General features: G+C 39.3%; 1 protein-coding gene across 3 annotated transcripts in view; it reads right to left on the reverse strand.

The window, feature by feature from the left end:
- Positions 1-23,767, reverse strand: part of BDNF (brain derived neurotrophic factor) — a 26,238-nt gene continuing 2,471 nt past the window's right edge. The window contains exons 1-2 of one of the 3 annotated variants that reach the window (XM_075927777.2): positions 21,612-21,849; positions 1-5,301 (exon numbers count right to left, since the gene is read on the reverse strand). In XM_075927777.2, coding sequence (XP_075783892.1) covers positions 4,540-5,301; positions 21,612-21,662 — 813 coding nt within the window. In that variant the 5' untranslated portion in view covers positions 21,663-21,849 and the 3' untranslated portion in view covers positions 1-4,539. Of the gene's footprint in view, positions 5,302-13,738; positions 13,882-21,611; positions 21,850-23,767 lie in introns of those variants that run through there. The other 2 variants (XM_014574024.4, XM_006111508.5) reach the window with 2 other exon arrangements.

Genomic DNA, 23,767 nt, shown 5'->3' on the forward strand with positions numbered 1-23,767 from the left:
TAATATTTGTTATGGCTTTTGTTAGCCTTATTTTTAAGACAACACTAAAGGGTATATGCATGTGTGTTTAATATAACTGATAATCTGCAGAAGTACAATTTACTAGGTTATGTGAAGGAATTATTGGCACTGATCTCTTGGGAAAGTTGCAACAGTGGAATCTAAAAAGATTTTTTTTTGTAACTTATTTGAAAGTTTTCCATTCATCATGAAGATTTATTGATCATTCTGTGACTATGGTATAATTAAGCGTACAAAGGCTTGGCAGTTAAAGCAGAGGCAGATCCTTTTAGAAGGGCTAACAGTATATTAACCCGAGGAAATTCCAATCTGAAATAGAACTCTGTGGGGGTCAGATACAAGTTCAATGTAATGGATATAAATATACATGGTACCATTTTCAAAAAAACAGGTACATGACCAAACTATAAATATCGAATGTATGTCTCATTTGTTCAGTTATTTATTAACATTACATAAAAACCCCATCACCCTACTTCAATTTTAACCATTTTTCATACCTGAATAAAATCAGCTGTGCCAGATTCATAGATATTCATGGTCCTGGAATTCATGAATTAAATGGAAATATATAATTCTAAAAAGAATCTTCAAGTTTTTTTGGAAAATGACATCTTGACATACCCCCCCCCAACGCAGTTATGAGAGGGATCTCTGTATCACCTTGAAATTTGTCTTTCACCAAGAGAAGTTGGTTCAGTAAAAATATATTACATCATTCATCTTGTCTCAGCTACAAAACAGGTGGCTATCAGCTCTCTAAATGAAGTGTTATTGCTAAAATAAAGTAAACAGTGTTTTAAAGCAAGGAACACACATCTTCATAGTAAAACTCAAGCTCATTTTACAATTAAGGAAAAGTGACATGGTCCCTATCCCTTCCCATACCCAAGGTTTTTTGTATATAGATATGTATTGAAAATATTGTAAAAGAATACAAAATGTTATACTTAAACATATATTAATTAGTACACTTAAATATAGCTTAATTATATTTACAATATGATGCAGATACTATTAAGTTTTAATGCCAACTTCAATGTTTCCCCAAAAAACATAACATTATATAAATATACAATAAATATTTGTTACACATCGTGAATAATAGAGAACAAGTCCACAGACATTAACTTACATTTGCACAAAAGTCTTTACTTTAACAAAGCAATAGGCCTGCTGACATGAATAAAATACCTTTGCCACAAACAGACCACAGCAAGACTTCAACTGAGTGTCTTAAAATAAAAATCTCATTTCAACCAAAACTGTCAATCTGGGGTCATGTGTGTGTTAGACCTGCATGTGACAGCCATGGAAACATACTCTAATTAATTGTCTGGTTCATCTTATAGAAATTATAAATATCAACACCTTAGGGAATAATTTGTAATGTAGTAATATACTTGCATAGAAGATTAATTTGCTATTCCTGTTCCTCCCAAAAAGAATCTATGGATTTTTTTTTTAAATATACAATTATTAAAGAAAAATAGAAGTCAGATTCTTCACTCTTTGCCACTTTGTTTAATAAACCACTCCATAAGTAGACTCATTAATTTCAATTACTCAAGAATAAGAATCTGGAAGAATCTGGACATAGATCAAGGTACACTATTTTTAAGAATCTGCAACATATAGTTTCCACATCTGTCCTAATCATGTCTGAGAGTTTTGTTTGAGAAAGGACAAACCGAAAGATAATTTTGTAAATTCACTATCATTATGTTCTGTCTAGTATATACTATGTTTGAAGACACAGACACTTCTCTCAAATTTATTAAAGTCAATTAGAAATTCTTATTTTACACCTATGTTCAGATTAGATTCCTGTTGTATTCTAGATAGCCTTCTATTGTCACATTAAAAAATTGGCCATAGACCTATACACTAATTTTCACTAATGAGAGATAATAAAACCATTGTCATATCTAAAGTTAGACCTCAGGAGAGTCAGTTGCTGTTTTGGCTAAAACTCCAGCGTCTGGCAAAACTTTCATTAAAATTCCATATTAAATACCATTGATTTCAGTGAGGCCAAGTTTTCACCCCTTCTGTCTATCGAAAGAGTATGGAAATATTTTTGAGGTTGTAATTGCTTCATACAGTATTATCAGGGTTATAAAAAATAAGGATATTTAACACACACAATACTGAACAAAATCAAATTCTCTCCCACCCAACCCTTCAGTGCATAAAACAAACTCAAACTGGAGCTCTGAGATATTCAGGTAAGTACCTTATTTGTAGTTCCCATCTGGGAGCAGCATGCCTGAAGTCTCTCCATAAAGCCTGAATTTTGCAACTTCACAGGGATAGAGAGACATCTATCCGAACCTCTTGGATTTTCATTGTTAAAGCAGCAAACTCTTGCTAGCAGGCCCTATGCTTAAACATATTGAGGATGGCAGAAGAAATTGTCATTTAGCAGGTGGAGTAGCTAAAATCTGAGTTTCATTTCTTCTGCTGCACTGAAAGATCCAGAGTCTGTTTACCTTTAGTATACGGACAATTTATTTAATCAATCCCTGGCTGACATGGCTCATTGGGTTAATTTATGGGATAACAACTACTTGTTGGTGGGTTATGTGTGTTCAACATAAGACAGGGATCAATTGTGAGAAGAAAGTACATTTTACAATACGCCTGATCTCTGGGGATTTAGAATAGAGATGCAAAGTTTTGCTAATATTGAATTCTGGATGAATATTGTGAAATTCAAGTGTCCTTGTTTGAACTATTTTCCAATGATCTCTTTTTATCCTACCTATCTGAATTTCATATAAAACTGAACTATTGGACTCATTCTAGAAAGCAAGTTTCTCCCACTGTATTCACTGCAATTCCTGTACTTAGTCCATACCTACATTTTGCCTTTATTTAATCATGTATCTCTGTTTTGAGTTAAAGTTTCTAACTAAAAAATACTGATTGTGTGCGATTGGACTAGTAGACGTCAGCTGCAACTGGATATTCGCATCTAACTGGATTTGGTGTTTGTTATTCCAACAGTAAGTATCACACCTACTTTCTTACCCTCTTATTTATTCATAATGCTATTTGTTTAATGGATTAAAGCAGCCATGTGCTGCACCTGAAGATTTAGAATCTCTTGAACATATCCAAAGTTATTTGGTACTTAAAAGCTAGAGGTAGAGCCCTCTTTTTAGCTCATTCCAGAGCCAGTCTTCAGGAGTCCTTCAGGCCTGAATTCTCTCAATTTCTCATGTGCCATAATTCCCAGAAACTCCAAGGATAGAGCATATTAGATATTTCCTTTGTCATCAGTGGAGAATTAGGCTCCAGTACATGCATCAATATGCAGGGCAATGGCATTGCTCTGCTGCTGAACACATGTTGCCAAATTCATTGCAGATTTACACTCATAATGCCCCACTCAAACCAATGTGTTGTAACTCATCATTGAACTGGGCCCCGAGTGTACAATCTTGTAGTGTCCCTGAGTTGGGTTTACTGTTCTCTGTTCAGACCACATTATCGTGACATTTTATTGTGCTTCAACAAAACGTTTGATCCAAGCACAAAACTTCTTTTATTAAATTTTAAGTAATTGCTCTCAACACTCTATATGATGTTTTCAATATGACAAGCATTAGTCATATGGGGAGGCATGAAATATTTCAGAGATTGCAATCAATTTCCTGCCCAAGAGAGGAAGGGGAGAAAAACTCCAAACACCCGCCCCTGCCAGAAAAAAACACACACACAAATGTGATATAAGTAAACGCAGTTCTTTCAAAATATAGTCATTAAAAAAGAAGAGAAACAAGGAGCCAGGCAGCTACACAAGTTCTGTCCTTGAGTCTGAAGTTCAGCAATGTGAAGCGGAACATTAGCATTCTTTTTCAGTTGCCTCTTTTTTTTTTATTTAGTCAATAGCCTGATTCAATATTGCAAACACCTTCACAACATACAAAAGAAAAACCAAATTTGTGTTATCCAGCACATGTTTCATAATGCTTTTACCCCTTTTCCAACCTTGTGGGAATTTAAAAGTAAAAAAATAAAACAGTAAAACTATGACAACAGCACCTTGACATTGTTTTAATTCCAACGCTATCAGAAGTTAAAAGCAGTAAACAGATATAATATTAACAGGAATAAAGATACTTACTGTGTAAAATGTAAACGGAATGTTTTGGTTCAAATTATTTGTCTGAAAGAGAACAGTTTATCATCAATTCACAATTGAAGCAGCATGCAATTTTATTATTTTTTTAAATTTTTATGTTATCAATTCTTGGCAACGGCAACAAACCACAATGTTATCGAGGAATGTAATGCAGAGAGACTTATTTGTTTTAGTTGTGCGCAAATGACATTTGTTCCCCTTCAGGTCATGGATATGTTCAATAAATAGATTGTGGAACCACTGTACTGTATAAACTTCAGTTATACATGCAGTCCATAAAATTATTATTTTACTGAATAATTTACCCTGTTATGTATATATACAAATAGATAATTTTGTCTCAATATAATCTATACAACATGAATCCACTATCTTCCTCTTTTAATGGTCAATGTACATACACAGGAAGTGTCTATTCTTATAAACCTCCAGCCAACTCTCTTTTTGTTATCCATGGTGAGAGCTCGCACATAAGACTGGGTAGTTCGGCACTGGGAATTCCAGTGCCTCTTGTCTATGCCCCTGCAACCCTCTTTCGTGTAACCTTTGGGATTGCATTTGGTCTCATAGAAGTATTGCTTCAGTTGGCCTTTGGGTACGGGAACTTTTTCCAGGACCGTGACCGTTGCACCAGACATGTCCACTGCTGTCTTTTTTTCTGCTGCTGTTACCCACTCACTAGTACTGTCACACACGCTCAGTTCCCCACGGCGAGCAGGGTCAGAGTGGCGCCGGACCCTCATGGACATATTTGCAGCATCCAAGTAATTTTTGTACTCCTCAAGCAGAAAGAGCAATGGTGGCTCCAAAGGCACTTGACTGCTTAGCATAACCCGAGATGTGTACAAGTCTGCATCTTTGTTTTCCTCACTGGGCTGGACATCCTGTTCCTCATCTAGAAGCTCCTCTATGACATGTTCAAAAGTGTCTGCCAATGATGTCAGTCCTCTTGAACCAGTATTGGGCCCACTTAGGCTCTCCAGAGTCCCATGGGTCCGAAGACCTGGGTAAGCCAAGCTGCCTTGTCCTCTGACACTTGCTTCTTTCATAGGGGCAGCTTTCATGCAACTGAAGTATGAAATAACCATAGTAAGGAAAAGGATGGTCATCACTCTTCTTACTTGGTGGAACTGTTAAGGACAAGACAAACAAGAAACAACAGAAGTTTAAAATTTCATCAGTGCCAAAACAACTTCAGAGCTATTTAGTTGACTCGAGGAAAAAAGTTTACTTTGTAACAGCTGTTATGAATATCCGTGGAACAAATGTTCAGATTAATATCAAAGGTGCATTGTTATTTCCGTTTCATAAAAAGACACTCAACATTTGTCCCTTGATTTAGATCTTCAGCCAACACATAAGCCAATGAATAGGCAACCCTGCCCAAAGTCACTCGATAGTAAATGTCACACTTCAAATACTATCTAGGCTTACGATTTAAGGACCTTCCATTAATGGCACAAGTGTAACAGCAGATTAGAAATGGCACTAAGCAGCCGCAGCACATCTGTAACAATGTAAACAATTTCAGAGATAGCTGTACCAAACAATAGACTTTAACATGGATGTAGCAGTCGGGCTTAAAGTAGGACTTTCTTGGCTACTAAAACAATTGGACATTGTGTAGGTCACAACATGGACATTCTGGGCAAAAAGTAAGTAAGCTATACTTAAACAGTGCTCGCAACAGCCGCACTAAGTAAAGGTGGCTCTACCAGAACCTACACCAGCAACTGTTTTCCTGTGTGGTTGTTGTTTGTGTGGCTCAGACAAGATTTCCATTATGAGTGTGCACACAGGTCTTTCATTCTGTGGCCCCAACCATGTCACAGCCTATCTGCCTGAGGTTGTCTACAGCACATGCAGACACAACGGCCATAAGCTGTACCTATGTTTTGAAAAATACCTTCCGTCACCTATGGAAGGTATACAATTATAGAGTGTTAGCAGGTCTATTCTTGGCCTAGAAGTAGGGGGTGTACAGAAATGGACAATGCAACCTGACAAACCACCCCCAGAGTGGCTACTGTAATAAACACCTTAAAACGCAGCCTAAGTAAATAAACTGTCACCTGGACGTGATGGAAATTTTTCAACACGTTATATTGAAATGACAATAATAAAACCGCTGTGCGGTACCTGCCGAGGGCCAAATCCTACTGTCGTTATTCAGGCAAGCTAGCTGGTGAACTCGGCCTGGATTTCAATGAAAATTTTGCCTGAGGAAGAATAGCAGCATTTGGCTTCGGCACTTGAGCACAGGAGCTAGCATGAGCATCAGCGGCAGGCCCAGCTGTTAAGGCCCAATCACCATCTCAGCAGTGTCCTCCTGCCAAATTTAAATATCATGACTGTCTAGTTTGCCTTTTGTCACTCAGCCCACAGACAGAGGTGTGAGGCGGGCAAGGTAAGAGAGATGTTTGCTTAATTTGCTTGCCCATCCACAGAGACAGCAGATCCCATTGGCTGCAGATCACCGTTCCTGGACAGTGGGAGCTGCGGGAAGCAGTGTCCCAGTCCATGTCACTTCTTGCAATGCCCATTGGCCAGGAACAGTGATCTGTGGCTAATGAAAACTGCAAACAGCCATTCCTGTGGAGGCACAAGTAAATAAAGTGCCAATGGCCCACCAGGGGCTAACACTGGTGAACCGCTTCTGGCTTATTTCACATCCCTGTTTTAGATGCTACACTGCACATCTGAGGTGCTCCTATAAGCAATCCACACAATCCTTGAAAACCAGCAGTGACAAAGAGAGCTGTGTTTGCTGATCTGGAAATGCTTCTACAACATCCTCTAAATCTACTTGTTACTTTTCCCCCCTTCCGATCCCTGTTCATGCCAGTCCACAGCTTGCTAGAAAGCAAGGGCATTATTCACATATTTGAAGCTGCAGCTAATAATCATTTCAGTGTTTTTGAAGTTCATTCGGAAGTACCTCATACTTGGCATGTATTGCACACTGGAGTAAATGCTGTATTTGTCTGGCAACAGGGTGCTCTGTAAGTCTTACTTCATTTCCTACAAATATTCTGTGGGAAACAAGTACTCCCAAATTTGCAAATGGAAAACAAACCAAACTAGTAAGGTCAGATACTAGAGGGACACTGTCCAGGTTTGAGGGCCCAGTATTCACTTAGTGAAGGTTTATTTCTTTCAAGGGCAATTTACTTGTGGATCTCACAGACTCAACTCACCCCTCTGGTCCAAATCATCCCTCTTGTTTTAAGTGTGTCATTGTTTCACGGATACATTGACATTAAATAAGCCTTATGGTTATGACTCACAAGAACACAGTATTTGCTCTAATGATGAGAAATAATAATATTTTGTACATGAACGGTGTTTTTAATTTTTGGAACTGGGTATCATTAACCGAAGGGGATGTCTACACAGCAGGGCAAAAGTTGAATTCAGCTACGTCAATTGTGTAGCTGAAGTTGAAATAGCTTAATTTGGCTTTTGGTGCTGTCTACGCAGCAAGAAGTCAAAGGAAGAATGTTCTTCCTTTGACTTCCCTTTCTCCTCGTAAAATGAGGGTTACAGGAGTCGGAGTAAGAGGTCCTCTATCTCAACATTATTTCGAAATAATGTCAGTTATTCCAAAATAACGCTGCTGTGTAGACATAGCCTTAGTGACAGACAGGGCTCTTATAGCACTGAAAGCTTAGCTCCTTTTGGTTCAAGTAGCACCCTAAAACTAAGACATTGAACAGTATGTGGACAGTTTGAAAAATCTGCCCTAATTTGTCCAAGATCACACATTAAGTTAACAACAGTTCTAGATACAAAATCAAGATCTTATGGCTTGCATTCAAGTATTCATTACTCTTGTTATTTGTATTACAATGGTATCCAGAGGCCCCAGCCAATAACTAAGTTCTGTAGTGCTGGTAGCTGTACAAGCGTAAAGTAAAAAAGACAAGCACCATGCCAAAAACTTTACAGTCTAAATCAGGTGGGCGTAAAACACAACAGGGTGAGGATGAGTGAGACAGAGGTAATAGGGACGCAAGTTTGTACACACAGATTGAACCTCTCTAGGCTGGCACTCCTGGGACCTGACCAGTGCTGAACCAGAGAATTTGCCAAACTATAGGAGGTCAATATTGTCTAGCAGCATTACCAACACTTCCATTGCTTGCTGGGCTCTTTGAAGACATTTAGGGGTAAACTAGAGCTAAATAACAGCACAGAACACTGAGAGACAGGACTGGTGGCTGTAAACAAACTTGTTGGGACCACGGGAAACTTGGCCATGCCACTGATAAGGACTTCCGGGTAACTAACATCATGCCGGACCATGAATATTGCTGGACCAGAGAGTGCCGGACGAGACAGGTTCAATCTGTATTCTCTAGGTGTACAATTTGTAGGCCTCAAAGTTTGTTTTTAAATTAGGAAAGTGAATAAGTGACAGAGTGAATCATGAGCAGGCTGCTTACCTAGCCATTAATATTAGGCAGTTTACAGTGGGCAACATGATGACAACAGGTCTTAAGAAGGGATTTGAAGGCGACCAGAGTAGTGTGTATGCAAAAACAATTTAGGATGGGCATTTCACTCAGAGTGGCCCTAGGTGTTGTGCTGGCCAAGATGGAAAAAGTTTTTGTACCTTCCTCTCCCACAAGGGGCTGGGGTCGGGGAGGCCAACCAGAACTCAGTGGCACAGCCATTTAGTACTCCTAGAAGTTGGTGCCTGCCTCTAGCCACAGGAAGCCATAAGGAATCATATGGAATAGAGGCAAGACAGTGCTTCTGGGAGACTGAAAGGCTCAATCCCTTAGTTTACAGGTATCCTCTGACAACTGGCCATTGGTCCTTCCAGTCTGTCAGTACTCCATACCACCTACTTCAAAGTCAGTTAGCACACAGTGCACCTAACCAGTTCTTCCCCATGGCATTGTAGAAAAGCATCCACCTTAATCTTGATCAGTTTACACCCCCAGAACATGACATCTGATTATCCGTTCAATCCCATTAACAATCCTCTCAGCTATCTAGCCTCTAAACTGCCAGAATTGTATAATGATAGCATACATGCAGATTTATTGTTGTAAGGGTCACCAGTTCCCCCATCCCCCCCCCCCCCCCCCCCCACTTTTGTGATTTAGGCCGGCAGCAAACAAGAATTATATTTGGAATCCACTTTAAAGCACCACAAACACATGTTTCTAGTATGTGAATTTTGGGACCTAAAATTTCAAGTCTCCCCTTTAAATGAGTTATGGGTCAAGTTACATATCCATTGATCCATCACAAAAGCTTGGACTGTATTTCTTTATATAGGAAAGAGGCTGTTAGTAACTTGTGCATTGGGCATAATCATTATCGCTGGCACAGAATGAAGTCAAAATGTGCTAATATGGCAGGACACCCTTTTAACACATACAAAACCTTTTCATTTCATAGGCAACAGTGAGGTCATTCTGGAAGCACAGATGCAGTGAAACAAAGTCGCTAAACTTGTAATATGAAGTCACAATGGTATGACAGTGTTAAGTCTCCGTTCGTAGATAAAAATCTTTTGGTCACTTTCAAAAGCTGAAGACTTTCGCTTTGTTACTTTAAAAGTATTACCTCAGACACTGCAAATTTATTGATGGATGCAAGGTTCATCTCTCACTTAATGATTGGCACAAGATCCTTAATATTGTAACGCAGTGTCATAAAAGGTCACTGGAAATAGTTATTACAGTTTGAATGTGAGTTTTCAGTTCTTTTCCTTCTGTCTCCAGATCACTAAAGTTACAGCCTGTCCGTTACCATAGATGTCTTATAAATCCAAATGCTAATACAGGTTACATATGCATTTCTGTTTGGTCCTTAGCTACCATGCTAGCACCCAGAGGAGAGAAAAGGGGGAGCGACCTGTATTTGCCTACCTTCCAATCTTCTTTACTAGCAGAATTTCTAAATACCCTTTGGTATTGTATCTGTGCAGGTGGGGGAAAGCAGTGTTTCCGGGATCGGTGCATGGTACTTTCCCTCTCCATGCAGAAAGACAATCATCTCCATCAAACCTTGCATGGAGGTGGCCTCAGCAATTCTAGGAATCTGCACTCAAAGGGAGGCCCAGGCTATGATAATCTGCTCTCCCCCCCAGAGGCAAACAGTGACAAATACACTTAGAAATGAATGCAGCATGCCCTATCACTTTCCCAGGAGAGCCCTGGGGCACAGACAAATGCTGTGAAACAGGACCACAAACCCAGTACAGATCCACAAGGCTCCCCTGTAGATCATCCTTTCTCTATAGCATATCCATGGAGATCTCTCCGGGTATTCCAGGATTTGAGGACAGATAGAAATTCTGCCTGTTTTGGTGGGAAAGGGTGGTAGCTAACTTCCTGCAATGAAATAACAACTTATTTTCCCTCCCTGCCACAGCCTTCCTCTTCTGCTTTTTCTTTTGCTTAGCCAGGGCAAAGTCTTCTTCCTTCAACTCAAATCACAGACTAGTACCTGATCCCGCATGTTCTCTAGGATTGCTGAAACTTCTTTCCAAAGTGAATGCTCTGAGATGATGTCTTAGGCTCCAAAACAAGCGTGACACCACACACTTGTTGTTATTAGTTTGTACCGTGGTAGCATCAACAAGCCCTGACTGATAACTGAGCCCCATTGTGCTAGGTACTCTACATGCACGACGTAAGAGATGGTCCCCGGCCCATAGAGTTTACAGTATAAATAGCCATCATAAAGGAGGTACTATTTTGGAAGCGTGAGTCCTGGGGCACATAGAAATTAAGAGAATTATCTAGGAAGTCTCTAGCAGACCTAAGGAATTGAAATGAGGTCTCCTGAGTCTTGTGTTATGATCATAGAAACGTCCTTCTTCTCTAATACAGCATGGAAGAGCAGAAGCAACAAAAAGTGATGTTATACACCATGAGCTGGAGCTCAGATAAACTTATCCTCATTTGCACTGGTATAACACCACTGAAATCAATGGAATCACACTAATGTAAGTAAGATCTGAACTAAGCCACATAACAAACAATGGGAAAGCAACTGGTTAAATGTTGGTCTTGCCAATCATCCAGAACTAGTTTACATCTCAAGTTCTATGATTGTATATCTGTATACTCTTTCAAATAAAAATAAAGAGTCCCCATGAAAAGTCTAATTTAATGAGACTTCATTGAAATATTTTTTACACATATACACACACAGAATTTAAGCAGATTCTAAAAAGATTAACAGGTCCTATTTCCAACAGAGAGACCCAGTCAACGGCTGTGTATAAAGAGCATTTCTCCACTGGATCTTGACACTAAAGCCATATGGTTTCGAGAGTTAAATAAAGGGAACAAATTAGGCAGTGAATGGTATAATAGGCCTTTAAATTATCAAAAATGGAACCCCAGGTGGGCAATAAAATTAGCAGCAAGTAGCTATTCAATTTCTGTCTTGACATTTTCTAAGACTTTTTAAGTTCGATTTGCTACATTGTATTGAACGGCATAGGCATGAGTTCCTGCTCTATTTATCTTTACCGAAGTGTGTGAACAGATACAAAATGAAATGCGTGTCAGCACATGATTTGCAAAGACTAAATGTACTGAGAACAAACAAGATTAACCTTTAACATATGCATAACTGGATGTTTGATGCGTGTAGTTTATCCTTAGGGCTATTTGTGCATTCAACTTTATAATTATTTTTATTGCTGAAAACAAAGGAAGAAACCACATGCACACAATCTAATGAATTAGCGTGTTCATAAACTGTTGCGTGATGTGAGGGAAGAATTATTCCCTACTCTTGCTGGCGCCTATAGCTTTCTCAGGTAATAAAACCAACCAGCTATATTACCAGAGATAGCAGTGACTGAACCACACAAGAAAGTCAGAGTGGGTTGCAAACTACATCTTATCAAAATGAGATATTTTTATTGTCTCACAGGAGTCTATCACAGCTGCTATGGTCATGATAGTAACATGTGGCTCTGGAGAAGTACACATCTATTCAGGGCACCACATGTCTAGAAAACATGAGATATGAGGGAAGATTTAAAAAACTGAGTTTGTGTACTTTGGGAAAAAGAGAAGACTGAGAGGGAGCATACAGTTTTCAAGTACCTAAAAGGGTGTCATAAGAAGGAGGAAGAAAAATTACTTTCCATAACCTCTGAGGATAGGACAAAATGTGATGGGTTTAAACTGAAGCAAGAGAAGTTTAGGTTGGACGTTAGGAAAATTTTCCTGTCAGGGTGGTTAAACACTGGAATAAAATTGCCTAGGGAGGTTGTGGAATCTCCATCCTTGGAGATTTTTAAGAGCAGGTTAGGCAAACACCTGTTAGGGATGGTCTAGCTAGATGGTGCTTAATCCTGCCAGGAGTGCCTTTATGACTTCTTGAGGTTCCTTCCAGTTCTATGATTCTTTATGTTTTTTTATGGAGTTGACCAGAGCCCTTGCTCCCAAGGAGAAGGAGAAATGTCAACAGCAATCAGGGCGGGGGGGGGGGGGGGGGGAGGAAAGGGGAGGAGAGGAAAAGGCAAACCGAGTCTCAGAAAGCCACCAAACATTTGTGCCAAGATGTCCTGACACTACATTGAAATATTAGCTTGATGATACCGCTGGGAGCACTTGTGCTACAAATTCCTTGGGCTGGAAAAACTATGGGCCACAAAAGCCATGAGCCCGGATGATGGTAGGGAGATTGAAATTTGGGGGAACAGAGAGCCAAGCCCAGCTCTTCCAACAGACACTCAAGGTCTTCCTCACCCTCAGAAATACATGAGGCAGGCGCTCCTGGCAGCACCTCTACTAAGCAACCTATGAGAGGCCCACTATCCCTACAATGGGAGGTGGAGACAGTGCCAAGGTGGCAGTATAGGAAGATGAAGAAATGGCAGGCTACCCTTCCAAGCCTAGGAGCTTAGTGACATCCCAACTCTTGTTCATCTTCATTTCAGCAGTGGGGTGCTGTCCATTGGGTGGTGTGTGTTTGTGATCATGCACATTATTTTAATACTTCTACAATGGGAAATGATTGTTTAGTCCAGCACACACACAGCCCCCCTTCAATGTTTTTATGACACCCAACACCATGGAGACCTGATCTGGACTTCCACAGTGAATAAAACAGCAGACTCCCGGGAATAAAAACAGCAGCTTTCCAAAAAGGAGTTCACATTGCAATCCAGGCCAAAGGTAGAACACTACTCAGAAGGGGAATGATTCAGAAACTTGTGAACATGGGACTCTCACTGAAACAGTGCTACGAACTGAGCTACACAAAGTGCTAATGAGCATGCACTAATACAGTTTAATGCACTAACCAAAAAACAGCTTAGAATTTAAATATCCAACTGTACAGAAAAAGCATCACTCAAATAGTATAGCTACCGATAGGTTTACTTACCAGTTGCCGAGCACAGGGATGGGGTGGGGTGACATGCTATATTGCTTGCACCATTGTATAAGAACTATACAGAAAAGGCATGGCTTTCAGAAGTGATGTCCAAGCATCAGCAAAGACTACTGACTGGAAGTAACCTTGATTTCCAGACTCAAGTAAACACTGAAAACTGTATGCCGCAATCTTAGCACCACTTACCCTTGTGGTATTTACATCAGAAGGATTGATTCATCAGCAGCTTCTAGGAGGAGACATACTCTTTATGGAATTGACCACTTACTCTTTTTAAGTCTGCAGCAAAACGTCACCATTCTATGTCAATAAGTTAGCAAGTCCCACAATGAGGGTAGGTGTTTCTTCTCACTCATTTAACAAGCCACGATTTGCTCAACCTGCTCTCCTTCAATAGTTAGGGTTGCCAGTCCTCCAGGATTGTCCGGGAGTCTCCAGGAATTAAAGATAATCTCTAATTAAAGATTATGTTGTGATGCAATCTCCAGAAACACATCCAACCAAAATTGGCAACCCTAAGAGCCATTAGTACACAAGCTCTTGCCCAGTTGGATTGTAGCCATGATCATGCTGGCACATGAGTTGTCATACAAGTTTTGTTTGGGGTTTAGGTTGCCTATCAGCAGTTGGAAAGCTTGCAGAATCTTCCATACAAGAACATTGCTGCAAGCAGTAATTCCTTTCTAGCCACCTACAGGGCCACATAGGTGGCAGTTTGGATCCGATGTAAGCAACAGAACACATGGCTCGTGTTGCTAGGAGGACTAAAAGTTAGAAAGTATAATGCTCAGGTGACACACTCACCTCATGACATGGGCAGATACATAAGGCTGTAACACCTCAGCTGGTCCTCAGGGTGCTTTCTAGATCAGAAACAGCAAGAGGGATGCTACAAAAATTTGTTCTATGCAAGATACCTTTGAGGTCTTGCCTGTGTGTAGCATTAATGTAGGTGACAGAATAGCTGACTGGATACCTTGCAGTTAGCCAAAGTCAGTCCTCCAATGGCATGCTGTGATAATCACAACCCAGAAACCGTAAATGCCTGCTATCAGAGCTTAGATGGGTATTAACATAAACTGTGCCTGTATTTTTGTTAATGGTGTTGTCAGTCATTTTCTGTCCATCCACACTGTGTGTGGGCTTCTCTCAGCACATGCTAAGTCCATTCATCAGCCTGGCATCTCTATGGGAATACTTTCTATACATGGGCAAGCTTACATTCAGGTTCCATAGTGGCTATATGTTAAAGGCAGGAGTCCAAAATTCCATAGAATGTAAAGGATACTATTGGTTTGTTAGTAAGAATCTGATTGGTTAGTGGTTGAACTCAGGAAGTTTGAAAAGTCTCCATGATCTATGCCATGGTGGGGAATTTTTGTTGAACACAGACATAAATACTCATCAGAAAGCTAAACCACCACTGTCACAGCACTAAAGCAGCATGCTGGGAATTGCTGCATATAACTCACCCTTTGATTCCATGCTTTGAATCTTTCAAGCTAACATACGATATTAGTATATCAGTACCTATAGTAACACATTAGCAAAATTGCACTGCAGAAGGTTGGATATTGAGCATGGTCTTTTTTTAAAATAATTTGTGATGACAAGAATCATGCAATAGAGTCTGCAGTATCATTATGGTAAATCAAAGTTTTTGTTGCTGTTTTTAATAAAGCCCAGTGCATACAAAACAGTAACTTTACAAAAAATATGCGGTAAGAATCAGATAACTCTTTTGTTAGGCCTCTATCTTTACTCTAAAATGTGAAAAGAATGACTTATTTTCTTGAAGGAATATTCTTCTGGTTTGTATTTCTATAAAGAGAGCACATTTAAATGATCTCTTTCCCTACGAATTCAAAAAAGCTTGCCCTTGCCCGAGCAACTGTTTTTGTATTCTTTATTAAGAAATGTATGTGGGTTTTTTTTCAATTTTCCGTGGTAGCTTGTTCAGCAAGTGATAACATAGCTTTATTTCATACTTGTCACTAGATCTCATGATAGAAATAATGTCTGAGTGTCAGGGAGCCTATCAGGGAGCCTGCTATGGTAAACCCCAGAAAAGTATAGGAGGCCAAATCCTTAGAGGGTGTAAAATGCTGAGTTAAGCTATACTGATTTATGCCAGCTGAGGCGATTGCCCAGTCAGTATTTCCATGGACTGATCTTGTGGGAATGAAATTAAATGGGGTCATCACCTGAACAGCTGCATCAGAGCAGCAGTCTTTTGCCATGCAGAAGAGAGGTTCCAGGGAGATAGATTCCTCACGCACAAGACTCCTCAGGGACAGATGCATATTTGGGAGTGATTGTATATACAGTACAACTATAAAATGAAGGAGTGTAGATGGCTTCCCAAACATGCCTCTCCCCCTAAATGTCTACTATAACTATTTGAAGAAGTATACAAGTAGCACTCATACACCAGTGATACATAAAAATAGCCTGCTGCCAATCTAATACTCCACCCTTCACTAGAAATGCTTTGCTTCTGGGAAATCCTCACACAAACACAGTTGGGGAAGGAGGGAAGTGGGTTTGCTGCCAAGATTCAGCTCTTGTTGCAAGACCCTCAAGCTCCAAATGGAGGGAAGCACATAAGTGTTTTTAAGCAATTAAGTTACATATCTATGAAGCAACCACAGGACCAGCTCCTTCCCAGAGATTCTGCTGCCTTGCAGGGAAGGGGAGTCTCTGATCAGTTAGCTGAAGAGAATGAGGAAACAAATAATGGTTATGGAGGAAAATATATTTGTTCCCCATTCCAAACAAAAACTAAACAAACAAACAAAAAAAGTCACACAAAAGGGTGCCATGCCAGCTACCCCAAAATTTCCCTATCAGAAATCAAAAATAGCTCTGTATATGGACAGATAGACAAAGAACCAGGTCCAGTAACTAGAGAGCTATTACTCCTCAAAAAATTAAGTGCAAGGGAACACAGATCTAGCACTTAAATTGTGTAGTGCCAATATGTATAAATTCTAACATTCTTATAGCGCTTGTCATCTGAGATCCCACACTTGTCTGAGGGAGGACTTGTATTAAACATCCCATTTTTCTGATGAGTAGACTGAAGCCCTGAGAGATTTAAATAACTTACTTAAGGTCACACAGCTAGTCAGTGCTAAGCCAGGAAGACAACACAGGAGCCCCTACTCCTAGTCCCCTGCTCTAACCACTACAGAACGTTGCCTACCTGTTCATATTACTCATACTTCTTGCAAAGCAAAGGTCTCTTTAGCAACCCCAGAGTTTCTATGTCACTGAGAGGCAGGGCTGCTGATTAAAACCTTAGGGGTATTATTTTGAATACATATGCTAGCTTACTCCCATCTGTGTTGTTAATTAGTTCCTGATCGTGGGTTAAATGTAGGGCATGTTGTCATAACCCAAAGTGGGGTGGCCAGACCTCCTGCTCTTGCCATATGGCTTTTCCCCTCTCCCCCCTTCACTCTTCAGTTTTTAACCTGATCTCTGTGCTTTTAATATGGGGGCTCAACAACAAATTATATGTTGTCAAAATAGAAGTGACATGCTAAAGTAGAAACATGCTCTTCCATGCTGAGGCTTCTGGGAGGGTGAGAGGCATCACATCCTCCATGGCTCATACACAATGATTATGCTGCATGTGAAAGCAGCTTAAGAAAAGCAGGAAATAAATATTCCCCTGCAGAAGAACTGCTGTACAAGTAGGTGATAGCCAAGGCTGCAAAACTCCATTGATCTAGGAGGACTGCATAATATTTTGCCAGGCACGCGTGTCTCCCCTTAATAGGTTTAAAATAGAGAAGAATGGAGCTGCCCCATCTGGAATACAGATCCATTGCCCTCAGAGAAGAGGAGATCCGGGAAACAGAGCATCATCTTGATCCAAACGATCAGAAAGAGGCGGGCAGGCACACTGGATTCCATTATGTCCAAGGCCACATCAAGGCATGAGGGCCTTGGGTCATATCACAGAAATCAATGGCTCATATTCTGGGATACACTTGAGGATTATCAGTCATCATTAGTGCTAAGAACTTGCAACTGTCAATGAAATCAATTCCCAATCAGCTGAAGTGGACTGCAGAAGCAGATTGCAGGGACACTGCACCAGTCAGCATTTGGCCCCAAATCTGTTTGCTTCAGAGCAGCCTTTGTTTAAACTTCTTCCTGACTGCACTCAGTCCTGTTTTCCATTTCTCATTTAATGGCTACTGGTCCATTAGTAAGGAGGTTATAGAAGAGCTTTCCAAGAGCATGGTTTTATAGTCTCATACAATCAGGGGACTCTATTCAGAAAAAAAGGCAATATTGAACAAAGCTAAACCAAATCCAGATGAACAAGCTTTCTGCACTACTCCTGTGAAACTGCCATCCCTAGATATGCCAAATCATCAGAAGAGACTCCATAGAGGTTTAGTGCTCATCTCTCTTACATCCTTATATTACTCTATTATTCAATGTAGTCTTGCACAGTCTTATTCTCTCACTGATTCTGCATGAACTTTTGGTTTTGGACAACCAAATAAAGCATCATGAGGTTTTGTTTTAAATTTACCATTATCATTGTAAGGCTGGAAAAGTAAGTTCTGTGCCAAGGTTAGTAAATGCTATGACAATTTTACAGGGCAACTTTAAGAGGGACTTAAACTCCACACTGTTTGGTCTGCACCCCAAAGAAAACATGTTGCAGAGGTGAGAGACAGGGCTCTTCAACAAACCAGATTCTGCCAAGAGAAAACAAGTATATTGGTTTACGGATACGACACCATTGCAGTGTTGAAGTACCAGGGTTGAGAGGAGGTTGTACAATGGATTCTACCATTTTCTTTAGCCACTTAATACAAGATCCTATACACAATGGGTAGCGTAAGAAGAAAATTATTATAATCTAGATGCTTGCTGCTTATATAAATGATTGTGATGTGGAAGCATGTTTTGAGGTCTTTTAAACCTATGTGTTTGTATAACAATATTTTTGTTCAAAAAACCTCCTTGCAATTTAGACATGTGGCTTTGCTAGCAGTCTACTCCTACATAAGACTGCATACATTTGTGGGCTTATATGGCTACCTGAGCTGCAACAGACCAACTTCTGCTCTCAGTGTGCATGCATAACTCAAATTGTAATCAGTAGGAACCTCTCCAATATCTGAGATCATATCTGGTACAGTGAATACTCACCATATAACTCTTTTTAATGTAGCATAGCATCATATAAGGCTTCTGCATCTGGGGTCCTAACTTGACTATAAAGGATTGCCTTCAATCATAATAACTCCTTGAATGGCAACAGAAATTTAAGGAACGTAGATTAGTCATCCACCATAATACACTGTGCAACTGTAATTGTAGGTTCTGAAGAGTCTTAGAAATAACCAGAGTCAGCATTGAAAAAGACAAGGTGCTAAGTAAATATTATAGACTAATGGCTGAAACTTAAATTTGCTTACGAGTTAAAGTCTCAACTTCCATTGCAATTCTGTGGGAGCTGGGGACCTCAATCTCCTAGACATCTACTCAAGCTTGGTGGCTTACGTCTACTTTTAAGTCACTGGTCTCTTATGTGAGGTCAGGGAGAAATAATCAAAAAAACGACGAAGAGTTCTGGGAGTCAGGAATGCAGAGACACACGAGTGTTCTGTATGAGCAACTCCTGATGGCTGCACCAAGGAAGGGCATATTCCCAAATGGAAGGCAAGTACTATAATTTTCACCAGACAGAAGGATATAAGAGATATTTAAGAGGGGAAGTTGTGGAACCCAGAATAAAGGAGGGCATTCTCTGAGGCAGTCGCACATAGAATGGAAGCATCCACTCTTCACTGTCCAATATTTGGAGGAAATAAACACACATCTGCACAGCCTTTCCTCAGTTCAATTTCAAAACTGTATTGAAAGATAGTGGCTGAAATTCTGAACACAGTCCGATCAATGGCGGAGGTTTTCAATTTACTGTACTTCAATGCAGAGTGGACTTCATAGCCTCAAAAAATTCTTAAAATTCCTATCAAAACACCCTTACTTTCATGCTCAGTAAAATGATTTAAAATAGGTTTTCATGTATACTAAAATAAAATATTTGAAGGGATTTTCTACTCATCTATTTGGTGTACACTTTGGACATGCATCAAGTCTCAATGACACCTGCAATAAACCCAGAGAAATTTAACTGGCAAATATTTCCCCAGCAATAATATAAAGCAGGCATTTGATTTACTGAAAGTGATCCTTCTTTGTTTATTTGTTTACTCCACACAAACTGGACCATGTGAAGATTATGACTTTTCTGATGAGGCAGATAAGTAGACACAATTTTAGTGCATAAATATTTAAAAAACAAGACATTATGCACAGCTAAACCTAGATTCTGTCTACTCAGAAGCAGTTAAGATAATAGTCTCATCACTAAATTCAATCTTCAAGAGTTGCACACAAAAGAAGCTGTTGGCATACCTGGCAAATGTGTGGGACTTATCTCTAGGTGGCGGTAGTAGTTCAGATTTTGAGCTATTCAGATCTACAAATATTTATCTAGAATTTAGTAATAAGTATTCCTCTTAACTCCTTCAGATACCTTTTACAATTATTCTCCTCTGAAATTAAAACATCGTACCTACTTCTCTGTAAATTTATAATACAGTCGGAAATTAAGTTAATAGGATTTTGGCATTTTGCTGTCAAAGTGTATAGAAAAAGGCAAATAGATTTAATTGCCCCCAAATTAAGGCACATTTATGGAACAAAGAGCCATTACATTTCAAGCATTTTAGAGGATTTACATGCTTTCAATTCTGTACACACTGCCATGGTAAATAATGAGAGTTTTAATTAACTAGTTGAAAAGAGAATTACTTCATGCAAAGAGACTACATTCTAAATGAAGTAAATCTACAACTGCTACAGCATGATGACAGCTGTCATGGACTCATGAAAATGTAAGTATTTACGTAAAGTCTTATTTTACTTTTCCTAGTGGTCCAATGGAACTCAACTTCAGACAGCTGAATCAATTAGCGATGTCTAGAGATTATGCTGTAATGGGATGTTTGGGACAAGTCAGGGTAACTAAGGGACTATAATCATAGCTAGTCAGTATTGTCCCAGCAAATCCTTTGTTTGTATTAGAAAATATAAACTACTCCCTTCCTTTTCACTTCACATATTTGAGTGATTTATTAAGAATTGGAATTAATACTTATCATGATTAAAAGTATCCTAATTTCATTTTGAGCACCTCCTTTAACAAAGCTGATCTAGCACGATTAGCAAATATGTGGTTAATGTCATCATATCTTCAATATGTTAACAGAACTCAGCTAGTCAGTCTGGCTCAGCTGAAGTTAATGCAGCTACTTTACACCTGCTGAGGATCTGTCCCAGTATTGTGAAGAAAGTGAAAAATTAAGACCCTAAACCAGCAAAGACACTTTTGCACAAATTTACTCATGTGAATATTCAGAGATGTTGGTGAGACTTCACATTTGAATACAGTTACCAATATCCATGTCTGAAGGATCAGCACCTAAAATTATAGCAATATATGTCTAGCTTAAATAATTGTAAGTGGTATTCCAACAAAAGAGCTGTCCTATTAACACACCCGTCTAGTCCAAAATTTAAAGAATTTTCTTCCGTCTTATATGGTGTCTATTAGTATTTAGTCTGCCTCCAGGTGGCACCAGGATTTAATCTGGCAACATCATTTAATACACAAGTTAGTATAAGAGCAAGCTGTTAAATGCACACACAGGGTAGTTAATCTACATTATTACTGTGACAGCATCCTGGAGTCTCCATTGTGATAGGTGCTGTGCAAACATGGTACAAAGCCACTCCCCCCAAAGAGTTTACAATCCAGGTACCAGACAAAAGACAGCAGATGGATAGTCAGACAGGAAAACATAAGGCAACAATGAGTTAATAGTGCTCAGCATGATTCACAGTAGTCACAATTTACCAGCTGTCAGTCTCAGATCCAGCTGTACACCAATCCGCTTGTTTAAAAGCACATCTGTACTGTTTGTTCACTGCAATAAGATGCCTCAATGGAGATATTACTCACATTTTTCCTTTTTTGGAAGTAGAGTCTGTAATTTATTCCACCACGTCTCATTTCAGAAGTATTTTTTTTAAATTACTGAGCCAGTACTCAACTTTAGCTGTCTTTAAAAACAACTATTTAAAATACAGTTCACTGTTTGATATAACCAAGCATGCCAGCATATGAACTGCTGTAAGAGATGATTGAGAGTCTTTCAATTAAGCAGCAATTCTGCAATTAGGAGGAACTGAGTGCTCATAACAATAATTTGAAAACAAGTCAAGACAAGTTAGTAATTACTCTACTAAAAGGATATATCTGCTTACATCAGAGCCTCTACTACCCCACGCAGTGCCAATATGAGATTTTCAATGTAGGCACACAACACATGCTTAAAACTGCACTTCAGACATACATATATATCTATAAGGCAAACGCTTAAAGTAAAATTTGAGGGCCTTTTATTCTTAAAGCAGTGGTGTACTGAGTATAGAAAAGTGTGAAAGCTCACTGATCTCCATTCTCAGGCTAACATACCCAAAGTTTGAAATTCTTCTACCCATAACTTCTCCTTAACTTCTGCTTTTCTATGTGCACCTTTGAGGATCTATTCACTGAGCAATAATGCAACAACTTCTACTTCTTCAGCTATTATGTCCTATTGTTTATAGTGAGAAATTACTGTCAGGATAATAAGTTAAAACTGCAGACTACTTTCAGTGCTGGATCTTCATTATGCGTGCAACTATAAAAAAGATTTATTGGATGTTTATTTTCCTACGTGTGTCTTGACTGAACATTAGAAAAATGAATTTAAAAAAATGTATCTCTGTACTGTGTTTTCAGCTGGGTCCTTCAGTCTTCTGTGGCAACATATAAACTAATGTGTTTTATGTTTGAAAGCATATTGATGAGAGCCAGCCTTTTCAGTTTAGCCTTCTCAACCCCTTACACGTATAATATACACTTATTGCCCTCTCCTTCACACCTCTACACCCAGTCCTCCATTTCAGCAGGATTATTCAGATAAGAATTAAAATGTTGAGCCTGAGGGCCTACTTTAACCTGACTTTACAGCGTTAAAACCATGGGATCCTCTCTGCAGTGCTAGGATGTGGTGGGTCTGAACAGAAAGCATTATATTTATATTTGGGTTTTCCCAGCTGTGGTTTGGTGAAGTTGAACTTTAAGTAATAGTATGACAGCAGAGAATTGGTTAATTTATGGAGCATAGTAGAAAGAGTCTTCCTGGATGTGTTAACTAACAGTGACTAGCAGCACTTTTCAAATGATTTTATATTGGAGGAGGCAAAGTTGGGGTTTTGTCCTGAGCCCAGAATAAGGGACAACATACTGTTGCGCCACCCCAGGAGTGTACCAGAAGAGTCTCAATCTCTCTTGCAGGTCCCCTCATAGTCTGAGTGACAGGTACCCTGCATATGGTCCATCTGCACAGCTAAAGCACCACACATGCCCAGTGGGAGGAGATATAATGCCTCTGTGAAGACTTCCTCTTCCTGCACATCTGTCTACCCATGGTTCAGACAGCTAGTAAATGGATGCAGAAAGCGTTATTCCTGCTTACATCACTGCATAGCTTCACAAACCAGGCCACCATTGGACCCATAGTAATTCAAATGCTACAGGGCCAATTTTGATACCCTTACTTGCATTAATTAGTATCTTACTCAGCAGATAGATCTATTGAATTTTGTGCAATTCAAGGACTAAATTACTATTCATTGTGATTAAGGGATGAGAAATTGACCCTAAATCAATAATATGACCTTTTATTGTGAGGTAACTGATTAAACACATTCAAATAAATTACAAACTTCTTATTCATGTTGGTGAACAACTACCAACCCAAAAATCAGTGGGACTTGTTGAATGACTAAGTGTTCACATGTATAAGTAGGGGGTTCACAGCCTGTCCCCTCTATGTGTAGATGTATATGAAATAGCATAGATTTTTCATGTATATGTATTTTTATCAAACCACAAATGACAGATACATAAATACTTGCTGAAGAGAAAATATCACCAGGATAGATTCCCTGCATACATTAAAACTCAGTTACTAGAAGCATAAATAAGTAATGAATATTGATCTCACAATGGCAATAACTTCAAAACAGCAACCTATAATAAAGTGAAAGTAAATATGTACATTGTAA

The sequence above is a fragment of the Pelodiscus sinensis genome, chromosome 5 (genome assembly GCF_052426305.1).
Source record: "Pelodiscus sinensis isolate ZL-2025 chromosome 5, ASM5242630v1, whole genome shotgun sequence".
Classification (NCBI taxonomy): Eukaryota; Metazoa; Chordata; order Testudines; family Trionychidae; genus Pelodiscus; species Pelodiscus sinensis.